We start from the raw sequence: 19822 nt of genomic DNA, 5'->3' as shown, positions 1-19822 counted from the left end.
CAGACTTTATATATACCACAAAATTAAGATAAAGATAAAGCCACAAAATGGGTAATGAAGACTATTTAACAAGAGTGTCTAATTCTATGCTTCAGCCTCTCAGCTAGATTCCACTTCTCTTTCTGTTAGGTTAAGCCAGACTCTCCCTCTAACTTACGACAGATCTCTCTTTCTCCTGTTTTCTATGAGGCTTGCTCTCTCCTCCCCTGGGGGGAAGTGGGTAAGAAAGTGAAAGAATGGAAAAAGTATAGTACAAAAATATGCTAAGCTAGACTGTCTTAATTTTTTTCAGTTGTGTTTTGGAACACATTGCTTCCTATTTTGTCAAATTTAGTACTGAGACATTTCACTGTGTTACAAATAATCCCTTTCCTCCACCTTCTTAAGGTTCTTCTGTTAACATTTGAGTCCTACATCTTGATTATCACATTCTTGGTTTCAGGCTATTTTTCCCTTGTGTATATTTCTGAAGATATATTAATAAAACCGTACTCTCTATATTATAAGAAACATTAAATGGATACTCCTTTTTCTTATAGTCATTCTTTTTGGGTGTCATAAGGTGCAGTTTGGAAAGGAATATGCTTTCTATCACAGGTCTGGATTCAAAGGACAGGACTGAACTCATGGACAGACAGACAGGTCAGACAAATATCCTCATTTCACTGGGGGAGAGCAGGGAATTACAAATGAGAATATATTTAGAACGAATTTAGTAGCTTTTGTCCTCTGTAGTCCTTTTTTTTAACACAGGATAATTCTGATAATTTATGGGAGAAAGATACAGCAGACATGAAGAAAGATGGCATGTGAATTACTTTTTTAAAACCAGACTTCCCATGGTAAAAAGCTTTGAAGAAGTAGAATTCAAGTTTGTTTTGAATCTTCAGTGTACTTTTCTAAGTTTCAGTTTTTGAATTTTTGAAGATTATAATGGAAAATAAATCTTATACGCAAAATGTGATTTCATTCCCTGAAAGTTTTCCTAAAGCTTTTTCTGAAGATCATTGTAGTACTATATGTAAAATGTTAAACAAGTATTCTATTTTATATAGAACACTTTTGAGATATTCTTTGTGTTTCATGTTTAGAAACTGGCAGAAGCCATTCAAAGCATCATTATTTTCAAAACTATATTTTGCAACATGTTTATAATCAATTGGGCTGCCTTTATATAAAACATTACTTCCCCCTAACAGAGAAGAAGAAGCAAAGTATCTTGCTCCTGGATATTGCAGCTCATAGTCAAATATATCAGCCTAAACCATTTATGTGTACTAAGCCAGTACACATCCACTTCTAACATCTCTGCTACAGGGCATTGCTCTCCAAAAGAGGACAATTACATCTGGGGAAAGTAATGCCTCAGGCTGGTGTAGTACCTCTGACAGAGCCCATCTGTCAGGATAAAGTTAGTTTGTCAACGCACTTATTACCCTAACCATGCCCATGTGATTTCTTGTTTTGGGGCAAAGATCAAAATACATGAATTATTTTTTATGTCAAAAGACACAGTCTCAGAGGAGCAGAGATTTGACACTCATTAGTGCTCTCTGATAAAAAAAAAAAACAGGGATGACAACGTTCTCTTTTCTAATCTCCACAAAAAGACTAAACTATCATATAATGTATATCATCATATAAACCAGAAGATTTCACTCTTTTTATTTGCCATTCTGATCTAGGTCAGAAGCAACACGGTAAGATATTAGTCAGATGCTTATACGTCTGCTGTATGTTTAGGGGATGAAAGTATAGACATTGTGGGCCTGGATAGCAAGCCAATAATATATATGAATGTAGTTTTATGCAGGAATAATGGCTTTGCTTTTTATGACGCCCATGCAAAACAATAGTTCTTTGTGTAGGTGATTTATGCTTCATGCTAGTTCACAAAGGACACTGGTTAGTATGTGAATTATGAGCTGGAGCAAAATAATTGTCTGAAGCCTAGCTGAAGGTAGGCTTCCAATGCATTAATAATACATTAGTTAATGTAGCTTTCTTGGTATTGCCTGTGCAAATTTCGTATTATCATAATAAAAATTACTGTTTGTTTTAAATTGGAAACAGCTTGAGGTCAGAACATGTTTGTTATCAAATGTCTTGCTTAAATACCAACTGTCTATTCCCTAATAAACTTGTAACCAGAGGAGCTTCTTTAGTCTCAGCTGGTATTTGGAAAGAGAAGAAAAAGGACAAACACAGCTTTCACTGCTAAAAATGAAAAGAGGGAGGTCTCTGTTGCTCCTTTCTAGCAAGTGTAGTGAAAGTCCATCTTGGCTGGAAACTTCAAATGCAAGTTTTAACAGGCGTTCTTCCTATCATTCATGAATTCATGGGGGACAGATAAAGTCAGATTTAAAATACATACTGCCCAAAAAAATCATTAGTTTTGTCAAGCAAGCACCGGTGGAGATCATTTCATTTAAATGAATTGTAGTCTGACAGAGGTGAATGGCAATACATACCGTCTGTCCAAAAAAAGATTACATTTGATTGCACCTATGCTAGGTAGATTAGAAATTAACTTCCCTGCCTAAAATAATTAGAGACTCGATTACCTTTTGAATCATTTCACTTTCCAAATGATAATTTTACACTAACAGGAATATCAGAAATAATCTTTTATAGAATATGTAAGGTGTTGGTTCATGGCAGTATATTCCTCACAAGGAATCATACTGTATCTTTCCTACCTCTTCCTTTTGGGTCTATCGAGTTTGTATATTTTGAGTTTCTGAGAGCATTTGCCTTCCTGAGGTTTGTGAAGGAAAATAGAGTAAAGGGCTTTGGGGTGACTCCTCTGGGAATCTTGCTTCTTAAGTTGTGACTTTCATATAAAACAAAATTTCCTAAACAGTTATGATGAGTTTCACAATACTACTTTTGTGTGGCAGTAACAAAGTGATTCAGCTCTCTTACTATGATTCAGAGTGCCCTTGCTAGGCATTTGTGCCACAGGCTGCCCATGGGACCCATATGCAAATGAATATTTGATCATTCTGACTGGTGCTATCCAAAGCAGCTGAAAATAAATGGCAGTCTGATCATCTTTGGACTGTGTAGAATGTAGGGTGAAAAAAACCTTTTACAAAATTTTACAAAATACACAAGTATTTTACACATAATTGGCATATCTTATTATATTTTGTATCTTACATATGGCCTTATAAAAATGTAATACATACATGGATTCTAAAGAAAAATATAAGAATGGTAATAAATAATTGGGGAAAATCTGTTGAAAATGTCTAAGATCTGATTATCTATACTGTTAAAGACATTTTCCACGCATATTAAATGATAAAATAATATGCTGAAGAATAAATGGCTGATTAGCTTTAGGAATATATCACCTTGTTCAATTTAATTTTCAGGAAAATTTCAAAACAGTAGTTCTGACAATAAGACATGCTCTTCGGTGAGGCGATGCAAACTCTTGTATATTATTACCCCTTGCGAAAGAGATTGAAAAACTAAAAATGCCTGGGAATGATGTATGTTCTGAAACTGCTGCTGTTTTTATGTGTTATACAACACAACCTTAAAAAACAAAGAAAAAGAGAAAAAGGTCATACCATTATTTCTATATCGATTTAAGGACACACCATTTTTCTCAGATCCTACAAGACAACTTCTGTGCAGATGAGAGGCAGCAAAAAAATTGGCCATGAAACCATGTGAAACCAGGTCTACAAACTTAACAATCATTCAGAGTTAATCTGTAAGGAAATGCCTTTTTTCATCAGTTAATTGACTAGGATTATGTATTCTGCTGGCTGGCAATTGAAAGGCAATGTCCCTCTCCTTTTTGATCCTTCAAGAGCTTTCTCTACTTTAAACAACTGCTAGTCTCATTTTGAACAAAGCTTATGCTTAATACGTTGTAAGGTGTCTTGAAAGAATTCTTTTGTAGGCATGTGCCATTTTTGCTCTTAAATCACAGAATATTCTGATTTGACATATCATTGAAAGAAAAATTAAGAAAGAAGTCATATACTGCCTAAAGTAAAAGCACAAACTCGTAATACCTTTGGACATTTCACTAGAAACAGCCAGGAAGCTAAAACTGTACATATGGTAAATATTTCTCACCATCCCTCTTCCTGATTTTATCTTTTATGAACAACTGCAGGATGATATAGACATTTGTGCTTGGATAGAAATAATGCATAGTGTTACTCCTAGCAGATGTTGCAAAATTCATTTAATCAGAAAACACGTTGCTAGAAAATAAAAGGAGAGCTAAACTCTCATCTCCTTCATGACTTACTAGTTGACTATCGCAAAAATTAAGAACGAAAAAAAATTACAAGGGTTATTCTGATGAAAGAGAATTTTCTTGGCCTAGTTTCATAGTTTCACACTTGTTACACTTGGATACAAAGCCAACAGCAGTAAATGAAAATGCAAGAGACTTTAGAATGTAATATTAAGATTCTAATTTTTTCTTTTTTTTAGTGATATTCTAAACCAGGATATGAAGTAGCAAAAATCTTTTCTTCACAGTTAAAAGTATTTTGGAAATAAAGAAATATCAAGATTTCTCTTGTATCCTCCATTTTTCCTCAATACTTATGTGGAGAGAAGTTGCAAAGCTTTTCCTCAAAATTCCATCATCGAAGCAGTGCAACCCATTTTCCAGATCATATCTTGCCTATTTCCTGCAAGATTGCTCTAAATGTAAGTTTATGAGAGTTCTACAAAGAAAGTCTAGCTTTTCACAACTTCAGATATTCAAAATTAGCTAAGTTACAACGTCATAACTTCATAACCCATGCATTAAGAACGTTGACTAAAGATTTTGAAAATTTGAAACAAGTTTGAAAAACTTTCAAAAAGAGGAAGTGGGACTACAGAATGATATTTTCTTGCTCCCAGGACTGTAGCACACATGCAGATATACAGTACATTGCAAGTTCCTGATACATAAAACTTCAGGGCCATGGTGCACTTCCAAAGAGGGTATCTAAGGAAAGAGTTTATGCGACTTTCACTAAGCTCATCATAAAAATCCAACTTTTTTAACTGAAAGTGCTTGCGGATGGTATTTTTGTAGGACATTACTAATGTGCATAACACTAGTAATGCACAGCCTCTCTTAACAGTCCCATACGTTTGTAGATTTCCTGTCTAAAGTAGTTTAGATTCACCCCGTCTGTCCCTATTTTACAAATAACACAAATTGAAAGATGTTTTTGCCTGTTCTCTTCTGAACGTAATGCAGAACTCTTTCAGGAATCGCTCTTCTGGCAAGATCCACCTCAAGGACCAGTATAATTAAAGACATGCTGAGGGTACAGCGTGCATATGTGTGCTACAGTGTGGCAAGTCATTTTGCAAATTCAAAAAAGGACTTGCACTTTTTTTTTTTTTACTTTTGTAGTTGAAACATTTGTTTCACCGAGTTAGCTTTATTGACACCGTATTTCAGTGTTTGGTAGTGGGAGCCTATGCGACTTCTTGAACAGGAAGATGTCCCCCTCCGGTCTAAGTGGATCCACAACCCGAACTGCGCCTGCCGCCGGCACAGCCCCGCGGAGCGGGTCAAGCTGCCCAGCCCGGCCAGGCGGCTCGGCCGCGGCTCCGCGCAGCGCCCAGCGCGCTGCTGGAGCTAGGGCAACCCGCTCCGCGCAGCGCCGCCAGCCTCGGGCCGCGGCGGCGGCCGCCGGGGGCGGCGCCCGGTTCCGCCCCGCCCGCCCCCGCCCCCCGGCCTGGGCGCGGGCGGCCGCGGAGCCGCCGCCGGGCGGAGAGCAGCGGAGCAGCGCGGCGCGGTGCGGGCGGTCGCCCCCCCCCCCCCCCATCCATCCCCCCTCCCCCCGGCGCCGGGCTGAGCGCGGCGACGGCGACGGCGGAGCGCAGCGCGGCCCCCGCCGCTGCCTGGATGCCAGAGGCGCCGCGAGAGCCGGCGGCCGGCGGCACCCGGGAGGGCCCGGGGGAGGAGGCGGAGGAAGAGGAGGAGGAGGAGGAGGAGGTGATAGCGGAGGAGGAGGAGGAGGACGACGACGACGACTCCGGGCGCGGAGGGGAGGAAGCAGACAGCGCTGGCCATGGCCTCCAACTTTAATGATATAGTCAAGCAGGGCTACGTGAAAATCCGCAGCAGGAAGCTGGGGGTGAGTGAGCTGTCCCTCCGCCGGCCCTCCCGCGGGGCGGGCGGCAGCTCCGCCGCCTCGGCCCCCTCGGCGGCTGCGCCCGGTCGGGGCCGCGGGCGCGGGGCGCGGCGACCTGCTGCTGCCGCCGCCGCCTGGACTTCGCTGCCCTTCTCCTGGGGGGCGGTGGGGTGCGCTGCCATTGCCCCTCGCGGGCCGGCGGTTTCTGCCCGATCCCTCTGTGCGGGGAGGCGCCGCTGGCTGCCCCTGCGCCCCGTCGCTCTGGCCCGCCGGTGCTGCCGGAGCGCTCCGGCCGGCGCCGAGGTCCCCGCCGGGCGCCCCCTTCCCCCAGCAGCGCGCTCCTCTCCTCGCTGCCGCCAGCCGAGGCTTCGGTGGGGGAGGCAAGGGCAAAAACTTTGTGCAGAGATTTCCCTTCCCCCCCAAGCTTCCGTTTTGGGGAAAGGGTTATCTTCAAGCCGGGCGAGTGCTGACGGCGGTCGCGGAGGTTGGTGGCGGAGCAGCCGGGCAGCGGCTGAGGAGAGCGGGCGGGCTGGCGCCCGGGGAGCCGGGGAAGGGGAGCCCGCTGCCGGGCGAGGGCGGCTGGCAGCCCCGCGGACCGAAGGCCGTTGCTGAGGCTGACCCCGCTCGAAACTAGGGGCGGCCTCGCAGCCCAGGAGGGCGGCCAGGCTGGTACCCACCAGGCTGCTGGGATAAAGCTGTGGTGTCAGTCCAGCCCTCGGCGCTTTCCCTGGTGGGGTGCGGTAAAGCCTTGAAAAGGCAGAGAAACCACAGCCGAGCGTTTGCAGCGAGGCTGGGGGCAGGATTTCCTAAACTTCAGGCGCTGTCGGGACTCATGGGCTTGTTTTCCCTCGCACCCCTTCTTCGGCGTGTGGGGGAGAGGAAGCCTGAAGACCCTTGGTGTCCTGAAAGATCAGGGTCCCCCTGGGCTGCAGGCTTGCAGGTGGGCTGCGCTTTGTTCCTCAGGAAAAAAACCCTTATTTTTATTCTGTCAGTGCAGAATATCGGAGGGTCCCTGCTCACTTCCGCTTGCAGGAAGGAGGGCAGTCTCCCCTTATTTCCCCCCAAGCCCAACCAAGCAGGGGCCATGTGAAACCTGCTCTTCTCCAAGTTGTGCTGTGAGCTTATCAACAGTGCTAATATTTACCTCCCCCCCGCCCCCCCCAGATGCTGTGCTTTGCTCACAGACATGGCGTGCAGGGGGGTGGGAGACTAATCGTAAATTGACCTTTGGAGCGCTTTGCTGCCTTGGCAGGGATGTTAGTTCCCAAAGAGCACAGAAGAGTTTGGCCTGAATCCTTAACGTCACCAACTCCTTTAGCTGTGGTATGGTAGATGTTTGAGAGATGGTGTAAATCCAAGGAGAATGGATGCTCTTATGAATGATTTTGCAGCCCTCGAGTAACTCCCTGGATCAAGTCGAGTGTTAGTTTGTCAGAAGATGCAATTGCTAAGCCTTAGTTTGTTTCTGGCAGTCCTCTGCCTAACCTTTGCTCATCAGTTTTTCCCAGCTCAGCAGTGTTACTAGATGGGCCCAATACAAAGCAGGAGGATGATGGTTGTATCACGTCACCTTGATGTTGCTAGTTGGAGGCAGAGTTAATCTTTTGATTTGCAGATCTGTGTTTGAAGGTACCTGGGAGTGTGGTGACTATGAAATTATGTGTATACCTATCTACATATATGTGCATATATGTATATACATGTGTATAATGTGTATGCAACAAATGTACAGTTCATGCTACAGTAATCTGGGATGATACTTGATGACTTCTGAAAATGAAATGATGAAGACAGTAATGCTTGATTATGGCATACCTTATGTACCTTGAATATATTGTTTCAAAACCATTAGTCTGATATTTATTTATTTATTTTTTTGATCTGGTAAGATTAGTGCACTTTCTAAAGTGGATATTATTCATGGTCAGAATGATAACAGTACGATTCCTACAAGATCTATGGGGAATTTTCTACTGAAAAGAGGTGTGTGGGGGGGTAACAATTCACACTACACAGCCTCAGGCAGGTGGTAGTATAAGCTTAAATATGACATGTGGGGATGCACATCTGAATAAATCTATTAAGTACAATGTAAAATGGATTATACTTTATAAAAAATAGCATCAAAATTCAAATGAGATGTGATGGTTGAAAGGTATGAATATGTGTGTATATATCCATAGCTAATTGGATTCTGGTGACTGCTTTTCTAAATTAATGTAATTTTTATTCACCAAGTGAAACATTAAAGGTTTATATTTTTTTTCTCTTATGTCTATCTCCAAGCCCAAACCTTAATGAATTACACTAAAGCTGTCATAGGGTAGGTGAATGCATCAGCTTTCAGGGATATAAATGTCTTCTAACAAATGAGGTTTTTTAACCTCCAGAATATATGGGAAGGGGGAAGGGAGCTATGGATTCTAGAAACTAAGGTTGAAATAACTTTGAAATATGCAAATAGAATTATATCTCTTGCTGATTATGTTTCTTTCTTCTTATACATTGGAGATCATAGATTTTTTTTTTCTTTTTTTTTGTTAGAAAAGTCTACAGTCTATGAATATTTTGCTGTCTTCTGAAAAGCAGATTAGCACTTTGAGAGCTTGGGTGACTAATACCAATTTTAGTGCTAGACTTGGGCAATAAAACTAATTCTAACCTTTAGGCTGGTAGCCAACTCATTACAGAAATTCTTCCTGTGCTTCTTTTATTCTGTCTTGTTTTGTGACTGAGGGAGCCCTGGCTGGGAATCAAACTGAAGATACTTTGATATAGTGCAACCTGTGAAGTTCCAGTCCCGTGTTCAACTGAGTGACATAATACTGTAGTGCAAATGCAAACTGTGTATTTTATATTTTAAAATAACAACCTTGACTTGGAATGAGCTTTTTGATAGAATTTAGTTTTCGAAAACCTAAGCTGTAAATCTTCTTCTATTTTCCTCCCCTTTATTGATTTTATACTTTGTAAAATAGCAACTCTTTGTAGTTGTTTTTTTTTTTTTTACAAGATATCACATGTTTACCTCTGACTTAGTAGAGCTATACAATGTTTTAAGTACTTGTAAGCCAGCCTACATACTCCCCACACAAACGCAAACCAGAGTTATACTATAAGCAAGTGTTTTCTCCCATCACTGACAATGGACAAACATGCGTTTTGAACTGATTGTTTTATAAAAATATTCTTTTTTCTCCCACCTGAAATTTAGGAGGTGCATTATTCCTAAGCAGTCAGCACTTTCAACTGTTTAAATAAATGATTCTGTTCAGAAAGCTTCTTTGGAGTCAAAGACAGGGTCTCAGTCTTGATGGGAACACCTGACAAGAAATACTGTGAGAATTTGTCCTTACTTTTGGTTTTGTTTAGTAATTCATCGATCATTGAGACTTTTTTTTTTTTTTTTAAGTATTCGCCTCTTTTCGCCAGAGTCTCAAGTGGATTTATGTCGTCTTTGGCTCCTTTCGATTTAGAATCGGATACTCTGCTCATTGAAAAGACGTTACCTGCCTCTCTGTTTTTGTCATGATCTGACATCTGCCTCCCTTGGGACTATAACTCTATCTGCCATGGAGGTGTCAGACTGTGAAAGAAACTTATCCAAGTTAGACCACGTAGACTGTCACCTCTACTTTTATTAAACATGGGCTGTAAATAAAACACTGCTACGATTCCTTAAAGTCTGAAGTATGCCAAAAGCTGCGCAGTAAATTATCATATATGTATACCTGACCTCTTCATATAGCTATCACAAGTATCCTTGAAACTTAGAAACTGTGGTCAGTGAGGATAACAACTGTAATCAAAACATCTTTTTCAGATCTGGTTTCCCTGTAGCCAAAATATGTCTTTCTTTTCAGCTCTCTGGCATTCCTGCGCTGTTTGATAGTTTGCTTTTCTCTAGTACTACAAAAAGGAAATACCTCGTTCTTGCAGCCGTCACATTTGACCTACGGGACCCTCTTTTGAAATAAATTTGATTGTAATGTGGTGTGCTGTTCAGATCAGAATAGGTCATTTGTGTAGCGTGGAATAGGCCTGTGCTGCCTTTGTTCTTTCACAGTCTTTCATACTTGGGTTACATTAAAATTCATATGACACAATTTTATGCTGCGCTGCCTGTGCTCCTAGGTTGAAACTTTCCTGTAGCAGATCGGAATCCCTTTGTTGTCTCCTAATAAACGTAGCTGCAAGGATTTCATGCCTTTTTGAAGTGTTGTTCCTTAGGAGAAAAACAATTTGATGTCATGTTAAGAAGTCTAATTAAAAACAAGCGTTTTGTCACTTTGGTGGTCTTGTTTTGACCCATTTCGACCTTCAGAGTCGTAATCTTTTTGTTTGTTTGTTTTCATCTTCTTTTTGGCATGCCTTGGCCGCAGAACAAGAGTTCTCTCTAGCAGAAATTTGCACTGAGTTTGTGAATAAGTACTGGTTTTTATGTGTTTCCACGTACTGAGCAGAATTATTTCTTGAGTGGTTCAGCTTATACTCTAATACTGCTATCCAAAGAGAAAATTGTTCCTGCCAGTCAGCCTTGATTCACTAATAAATAACAGGTTACTGTTAGTCACCAAATGAAAAGTTTTACTACATAAAACCCCCTATTTTTAACCATACTTTAAAATCATCACCGGTAGCTTTTATGGAAATGAACACGGTGTTTCTCCTTCTGATGTTAATGCTGATTGACTGAAGACAGGGTTAGCAGTGTTATGAACGTGAACTCCTGACTGTAGCTTAGTTCATCCTGAAATTGTGCAGCATGTGTCTTACAAAATTCTAACGTTTAATTAATGATATGTATATATTTGGAGTGAAGAAATGGAAGGGATCTATAGAAAGACAGGAGTTTGAGATTATATTGATTGATTGACGGTGGCTTTACAGGTAGGTCGTGATGAATACAGAGGGCAGAGTAAAGGCTCTTCTATTTCTTTTCAATTTCCATAGCATACTCTGAAAACAAACACGTGAAAAAGCCCACGCAAACGCTGCACCCTGAAATGGATTTCCTTTCCATAGATTATTTTTATATTAGTATGTATGGCAAATGTGCTCAGCCTATGTGAAGGCATTGAGAATGGCATTATAATTGCGTCCTAATGTATGAACTAAATTCTGAATTATATCTAAGAGCATGAAAACAATTCAAATGCCTTTAAAATATTATTCCTATTTATTATGAATTTATTTGAATTTTAATAAGGACCCACAGGATTTCGTTGCCAGATTCCTTCCATGTGAAGGAGTTCCCTTTTCATGCTATTTTTTGACAACCTGAGATGTGAAAGTAAAAGGATTTTGCTATAATCCATTAAAGAAGCTAGTCACATTTGCTATTTAATACTGAAAGCATCATTTTAAATTCCAATAATTACTGCTTTCGGTACCTTTTCTTGCTACAGTTACATGAGTGGATATGCAGAATTAAATGGAAAATATATGGATTTCCCGTTTGGTCATTATGCAAAGAACAGTCATTTTGAGCTTTTGGATCAGTTGGCTAAGCATATTGTGCAGAAAATGCAAAAAAAACCCCCCTCTTTTGCAGCTATTGCAAACAAGAACAAAAAGTCCAACTGTTTTTTATGATATTTGTGTTTAAAGAAGCTTGTGGTTCAGACTTGTATCAGGCACTTTTGAGGTGCAATATTTTCCAGTTTTCTTCCTGATGCGCTTTTTTACTTCTTAAGTCTCAAGAGGTCTGACAGCTAAAGGACTATTAATTTCATAATGGATGGTACTTATTTGAAGTGACAAATAGTTTCTCTCTTGCTGATTGCATATTACTTCCATGTTATCTGTGGATTATAGATGCTTCTATTTTTACTCTTGTGTGTAATATCATTAGCTTCCTTGAGATTATACCTTCGCTATATGAAGGGTACACAAATAAGGGTTTGTAGGCATGACCTCTATACCTTGCACATTTTGAGGTGATAAGATTTTATCTAGGGTTTATTTGTATCTCCTATGAGATGGTGGCCTTTTGGTTCTTTGTTTAGCGGTCTGTTGTTTTTCTCCTACTATGGATATTGAAGACCTAATCAAAAGATCCTGAAGTCACTGTAAAGAATCCCATTAACTTCAGTGGCTTTGGTTCAGAAGTCCAAGAGGGAACATTAAGTGGATGCACAGAACATGAATTTTCTTGTTGTAGAATGCCCTTCAAATCCTACTCAAAGGAGTTGTCCTTTCTCATATCGATACTTATGGAAGGATCATTCTCTGTGAATCTTTGAAATACATAAGGAATTATTCATGTCATTGCAGTAGTGAGTTTTCTTCCTAGTTTTTAAGAAATAATCTTGTTTCAAAATCATTCATTCAGATTTTTGCAAGCCGTGCAAAATGCTTTCTAGCTGTTGCCTGGCAACAACATATTCATGCAACAGCATATGTGAGTCAGTTGTTATACATATATGTGTATGTGTGTGTATATATATACGTATAAAAACTATATAAAGAGAATATATTTCAGACAGACACTAAAGAGAAATTTTTAAATAAGCATATTATGAAATGCTCTTATAGCTTATAGACAAATAAAGGTTTTGTGAGTATGTTGCCCTGGAAAGTTTCTCTTTTATTCAAGGCTGTGTAAAAGATCAGCTAGTTGGACCATATTTCACAAATATACTTGTATGTAGTAATAGTAAGCAAAGTAAAATGTTCTCCCTGTTGAAGGTGGAAAATACTTTAATATGTTCCTGCTTATGGATGTTTATGTCCCTCACTATTTTTAAAACTGATAACATTCTTGAACTAACATCTGGATACTTTACACTGTAGCCTCTGAAATATGTTTGTTTAAAATAACAATTATAAATGTTGTGCTACATTATGTTTTTAATCTCTTCGATTTGTAGTGCGGCTCTAAGATACAGAGGGATATTGGTGTTTTATTTTGGTTAGAATTGATGCAAACTTTTTTCAGGTTAAATAGTTCAGATCTAAATAAAATGGAATTTCTGTGATAAGGTCAACAAAGATAAAGAACACAATCTTTTAATTTTCTTGTGGAGAAAGTTTGTACATAGTGGGATAAATTTGTAAACCTATAAAGAAAAGCTGAGGGAAAGTTGGATTTGATGTAAATGTATCTTAGCACGATCTTATCGTATAAAGAATTTCTTTATATGTGTATACTTTTACTATTCAGAATAACTAATTATGCATAATGGCAGAGAATAAAATTTGTAGGAGTGTTTAGAGCAACTAGTAAACCCCTTGTAGAACTGAAAACCTAATGCAAGTCAAGAGATTTCCAAATCCTGGGATGTTCAACTGATACAAGAATTGAATCTACTGACTTCAGGAGTACTGTTAGTGATTAGGATAGACAGATCCTTCCTCAAAAAGTTGGGAATAAAACTCCAGAGAGTTCTAAAGATGAATGTTAATACTAAGTTATACTTAGAAACTTAACAAAAAATAGTGTAATCTGTAAAGTACTGATGAAATACACTTTTCAGTGAACGTCACCACAAAATGCCTTCCATACTTTGCAGCATTTTAACAACTGTAATGTGTAAAATGTGTCTTTGCCATCATACTGAGAGGTTACAAGACGGTCCAAGGTGGAACCTCAGAGGAGTTACCACTTCACTCCAGATGCATAGCAATTAGCATGATAATTGATGAAAACGTGTAAAACTTTTAAAAAGATTGCTCTGTTCTTTAGCTGCCTAACTGGCCCTCGTGATCTCCAACTTATCCAGACTAAACTACAGAAAGGCTATATTCATTAATGTGTCAGTCAGGATTTGGAAACACGTTGTATTGACTAGATCTGGGGCGGGAGGGGAAATCACACGCCATCCTCCTGCTGGAACAACGGCTCTTCAGCTTGCGTTTTCCTTGTCTACTTGTTGTAGAAAGAGTTAATGGCAAAGAGACTTAATATCAAATGTTTTTTCACTACTGTGTACCCAAAGTAGAACCCTTTTGGGCAGGAAGCTCTTAATACTGCTAATACTTTCTGGTTTTTGTCTCTGGAATCTTTTTTAGACAATGCTGCTTTGAGGTTCTTTGCCCTCAGAGCAAACCAGTATATTCTCTGTTCTCATGCAAACATAGAGAAAAGAATATATGAAGTCATACAAAATAGTAATAAAAAAGTTTTTTTTCTGAAAGAATAATCATAATCTTTTTTTTTTTTTTTTAACCTAGAACAAGGAGACCGCATTCATGGTTATCCTTTAGGCACTGTTATGATAAGTATAATTTATTACCATTGCTGCTATTTATTCATTTTTAGTTATCTGACTGTAGTTTTAAAATGTAGTCTTTGATAAAGGATTTATTTCATAAATTAAATGTATTATTTAGTTCAAATGTTATGAGAGAACATGAAAAAATAGACTATATGAGACTTCACTAAGGAAGAAGAAAATATTCTATTTGAGCTGAAGTTGATATACTAAATTATTAACCACTAGATTAGTATGATAATAATAAGCTGCTTTCAAATGAAATGGTTTTGCTGATGAAAGTAGTTCTTGTTGATGCTGTTGGAATAATAATATTTTCTCTGAACAGTAACTATTTTTCTTCTTGAAACTGCACTTTTAAAATGTTTCTAAGAATACCTCTGCAGGATGAAAAGAGTTTCCGTGTAGAAGCAGAAAAAGAACAGTGTTTTTTGGGACAACTGAAGTAAGTTAGTTGCTACTTGCAATGGCTTAAGTTTCATATCACAAACTTGTCGTCTTCAGAGTGTCAAAGAGACATCTGAGTGATTAGGATAGATCACTTGAGTATCAGAGAGGTATCTGCTCAGTATTGTTATCTGCAAAGTTAGAATTGTGTGAACTCCATGCATGTATACTGTTACTGGCAGTCCTAAAAAGAATGACACTTACAGAGTTATAACAAAAAAAGAAAGAATTTGAGTGAGGAGAAATATAATGCTGCTTTTTGCCTTTCAGTAGAAAAACATTTTATATATGTGTATGCATAATTGTATTTATATATGCATATATATACAGACATATATAAAAAACCCAGTATCTTGACAACACAGCTACAAGGGCAGTTTTTCTTAATTGTAACAAGAAGGATAGTAAAATAAAAGATATTTTACTGACTTTTCTATAGCTCATATATCCTGAACTGTAGTAAGGTTTTTGGAGTTTATTTCACTGTTAATAAAACAGCCTTCTTCTAGAATATGAAAATCTTTGTGCATCTTAGACTGTATGTGAGAGGAGTTAAATTCTAGTCTTTTGCAGATGTGTAATTTGTAATCTTGAGCACTTTGATTTCAGCTTTATTTTCAGTTCTAAGGCCACTGTACGCTACATAAATTAAATTTAAAACTACATTAAGACCCTCATAGTGCCAGTATAATGAAGAATGCTTTTAATGTAAATGGAAAACAGGCTTTCTGAGCTTAAGTTTAAGCTTTCTATCTGTAAAATGAGTATAATATCATTTCTTGCTTCATTTTCTTGTTTTGTCTGCTTCACTTGTAAACTCTTGCCAGGTCTCTTATTTTAGGTATGTCGATTGGCTAGCACTGATCATGGCCAAGACCACTATTATGTACTACTGCAGTACAGATGATAGCAGTATTGGAATAATTCAAAATTATTTTAATGTTGCATGAAACTATAATAAATGGACTTAAGACAGTCACTTTCACTGTATTCTTAAACTTCTTTTTTGATTTGAAAGCATATTTCATTGAATTCTTTAAAATGTCTCTTTTTAAGGTTAGAATTTTTATCAGGTGTCTGAGTTACTTTAATTTTTTGTATAGAAATAAAGTAAAATTTGCTTGTTTTCAGATCTTGAGGAGGCAAGGTTGTCTTGCCAGTTTCCACCTTAGAAAAAAATGTCACTGGCAGCAAGGCAAGGCAGTGACAGCAAGGCAAAGCTGATAACTTTGACAGATCTTCTGTCTCTTTTTCTTTATTTGTGGCAAATAAGGGGACACAACTGTAGCACAGAATCTGAAGACCCGAATGGTTTCACTTTTAAAAGGAAGTCTTGTTGAAAAGTGTTAAAGGTACACTTATTCACAGCTTAACTGGCAGAACAATTTTGAAAGTTGAATATGGCCCGTATTGCAATTTTATAGCCCTTAAGGTTATTGGTCGTCAGTGATGCGTGCAAATGTGTGACCCTGGACATACAAAAATTAGCCATATTTGTCAAATGTGTGTCACACAACACAACAACCTCATTTAAAGGGGAGGGTTAACGATTTTGCTGCAACATCTTTGCCCTTTGCTAATGCAGCGTCCTTATTCATATTTTGAGAAGGTATCAGAATTTTCTCATCTGCAAATTTTATAGACGGTATATTTTTTCCACAAAACAAGTATAAAAGACTATTCCCCTGTAGGCTTATGTGATGCTTTCTACTGAGTAACACTAATACCTAGCCTTGTGTGTTTCAGCCATGAATGTCTGACCTTGTCTCAGAAAGCAAATATTAATATGGTCCTGTAGAGGTCTGTGGGACTCCACGCACGTTGTAATATGAATCAGTTCAGTCCACTTGCAGAGTCTAGAGGTACCAAATGCTTTGCCTCTTGAAGAAATCTACCTGTAAAATATGTGTAATACAAAAACCGCTACAGAACTGTTTAGTAGAAAGAAATACAAAAGAGGTTTAGAAAAAGTAGTTAATCAAATTACGGTTTATCCGGAACAGTAACGCCAACAGGAACGTTTCCAAGAGAAGTACTATAACAGCTAGTATTGTCAGGTTACTGTCAGGTTTACCTTTAATTAAAAAGCTGTTTTTCTGCAGCCATTGCAATCACTGAAAGAGTTGTATTCTGTTCATTAGGTCTTAGCTCAGAGCAAAAGGTTGAAAGGATACCAAGTACCCTTTGCTAGTATTATGCATGTTGTTTGAATATAGTCTTAAGCTTACACAGTGTCAACAGACTTAGGTAGTAATATGTGTAATGAAACCCAGTTTCTTCATCCTATTAAATTTTTCTAATATTAATGATGCTATTTTTTTAAATGAAAATTCTACTTTAAAGTCATCCCAAAGCAGAGTTGGAGAAGAAAAATATTAAAAATAAGTAAACAGCATACCTTTTTTGTTGTAATGCAAACATCCTGATGAACTAGATCAGCTATTTCTGGAATATGTAATTGTTCCTTTTATTAGATCTCACTGTTTGGTGTAGGTGCACTTTTCATTGCATCCAGCAAATAGTAAGATCAAAAGTTTTAGCGTGAAAAGCTGGGCAACAGGCAAAAAATGTCTCAGCAGTAAATCTACATTTACATGTAAATTTTACCTAGTTGAATTAGTGAAATTGAGATTTACAAAAAGCAGAGTTAAACATTCTAAGATCTAACTTCATGAATTGGCACAGAATCTCTGATAACAATTATTCCTATTAATGAGGAGATATTTATATTTAATGTAAATATTTTAATATATGTAAAGATAAATATTAAAAATATAGCATAAATAATAAGGAGCATTAGAAAGGAAGCTGACTGCTCTATTCTCAGTTCTTGCATTAAACCAGGAATGGAATTATTTTTGTGGTTTTGGCATTTTTAGTAAAGCAGAAGACTGCAATTTTGAAAAGACTGAATAGATGCGGTAATAGAACAGCTCTATTTCTAGAATAAAGGCTATTGCATGATATAGGACTTGCCAGTGGGATCCAAAGGCCAAAGAAGATATTGCTAGGTCACTGCTATTTCAGAAGATCCGGGCTATTTTGGAGATTTAGCTGAGAACACATGTAAAAGGTCATTAGAGGTAACTATTTTCCCACACTTCCTCATGGTTTGGGATGAGGGAAGGCAATACTTGCAAGTCAGGGGAGTGAGCTATAGTTAATGATAATGGCCTAGCAGCCCATGGGCGGCATTAGTAAAACCATCAGAATTAGGTGTGTGAGATGCTTTGCAAGCATAAGTCCTGCAATGAGACATAGTGGGGAACCTGCGGAGAAGCAGCCCTGGAACTAAAGGAATAGAGGTAGATGGGATTTATGGGCAGCGCAAGGAAAATGTATGCTGATGGGCCTCATATTGCATTGGTCTGAGGATAAATGTTACTCTTACAGCTTTCATGAGATAATACATCTTCCCTGGAGATGTTCAAAACCCTTCTGTACGCGATCCTGGGCAATGTGCTCTAGATGACCCTGCCTGAGCAGGGGGATTGGACTAGATGCTCTCCAGAGGTCCCTTCCAACCTTGGCTATTCTGTGATTCTGTGATATACCTACAGTGTTCACACATATTGCTTTGGGATTTTCTGAACTGGAGAAGATAGTTAGAGTAAATGTGTATATTTTATGCACTTCAGCATATTTAAAAAAGTACTATTTTGACACAATCATACTAAAATGTAGTTTATGTCCTAAGAGAACCCAGGATTAAATACATTTCAAAATGTTTTAGATGAGTATTTTCCAGAACTCTTGATGTCAAGTAATAGTCTTTGCCTGTAATTCCCTCCACTTCCCCTCCTGTCCTGAACATACAGATCAATAGTTTCTACTGTGTTTCTGTGCAACGCTATTCTGTGGGTTATATTCATTCCCCCCCCCAAAAAAAAAAAAATTCCAGATGAATTTCTCTTCCACTGAAAAAATTGGAGTTAAAGACTGTAGTGAGGCGATATGTCTTCAGAATGGATGATACTTCAGAGCTTTTTTCCTTTTTTTTCCCCCTCCCATCCCTGTCTTACCTGAAACTTTTAATAGACCCAACTGCAGGTAAATAGTTTATCTTATGTTAGCAAAACAGACGCTTTTCCATTCTACAATCTAGAAATTACTAGAAATGAGTAAACACCTGTTCTTGTTCAAATAGATAAACTTTCTAATATACTTAGTCAACATACTTGGACTAATTAAAAAGGGTTAAACGATTAGACGAAAGATCTCTTGTCAGTAGAAAGGCATACAAAGAAATACTTCAGTATATGTGAGGAGTTTCAGTCTAGGAGAATGTAAAAAGATGTAAATGATGCTGGTTTTCCTTTGCACTGAGCTAACCAAGAATACTGCAACAGCTGCTCTCGGGTGATGTTCTCAGCTGAGCCAAATGGATGATAAATGAACTGAGTTAAATTGAGGGATTTGAAATGGGGAATGTTACTCGTTACCCTTTGAAGTCCACTTTACAGCGCTATCAAAGCAAAACAGAGCTGCCTACGTATCTCTCAGGATGGTCGTGACTAAAATGGCAAAAAAGGAAGAAGCTAAACAGACGATAAATGATTAATATTGTTAATATTTAAGTGTCACTATTGTTTGTTCAGTAAGTTAGGCTTGCCATGCAATTACATGCAGATTCAGAAGAAAGGCTCAAATCTGCTCTTGATTGTGCAGGTGTCTCTGAACTTATATGTGTTTACAGGTTTTACACGCTAGCCACAGGGCTCATCTATAGCAGTGAGAATTTTGGCCCTGTTTTACTCACTCCTTTGTTGTGGTTTCGTTCATTCACTACTGCGTTGCTGCGGTTGCATCTAGAAAAGTTTTGTAAATGTTACAAATTAAGCCGAACAGTTCCTCAGTTTCAAAATTCTTGTGGGTAGGTAACTGTAAGCGAATATACTAAATGGGATTTGTTCTGATTTTGTGTTACAGCTTGTCCTCAGAATCAGGAGGGTTAAAAAAACTTAGTTTTTGAAATGAAAAATTGAAATGTTGGTATGATATTGTGTCCTCAGCAGCAGATGCCTTAGGCAGAGGCCTTGAATC

General features: G+C 38.5%; 1 protein-coding gene across 1 annotated transcript in view; it reads left to right on the top strand.

The window, feature by feature from the left end:
• Window positions 1-5752: 5752 nt before the first annotated feature.
• The window catches only part of DOK6 (docking protein 6), a 260922-nt gene continuing 246852 nt past the window's right edge, over window positions 5753-19822 (top strand). The window contains exon 1 of the mRNA XM_068932081.1: window positions 5753-6119. Coding sequence (XP_068788182.1) covers window positions 6054-6119 — 66 coding nt within the window. The 5' untranslated portion in view covers window positions 5753-6053. The remainder of the gene's footprint in view (window positions 6120-19822) is intronic.

Source organism: Struthio camelus, chromosome 2 (genome assembly GCF_040807025.1).
Source record: "Struthio camelus isolate bStrCam1 chromosome 2, bStrCam1.hap1, whole genome shotgun sequence".
In the NCBI taxonomy this organism is placed as follows: domain Eukaryota; kingdom Metazoa; phylum Chordata; class Aves; order Struthioniformes; family Struthionidae; genus Struthio; species Struthio camelus.
The sequence above is the reverse complement of the archived record's forward strand: the minus strand, read 5'-3'. Positions and strand labels throughout refer to the sequence as shown.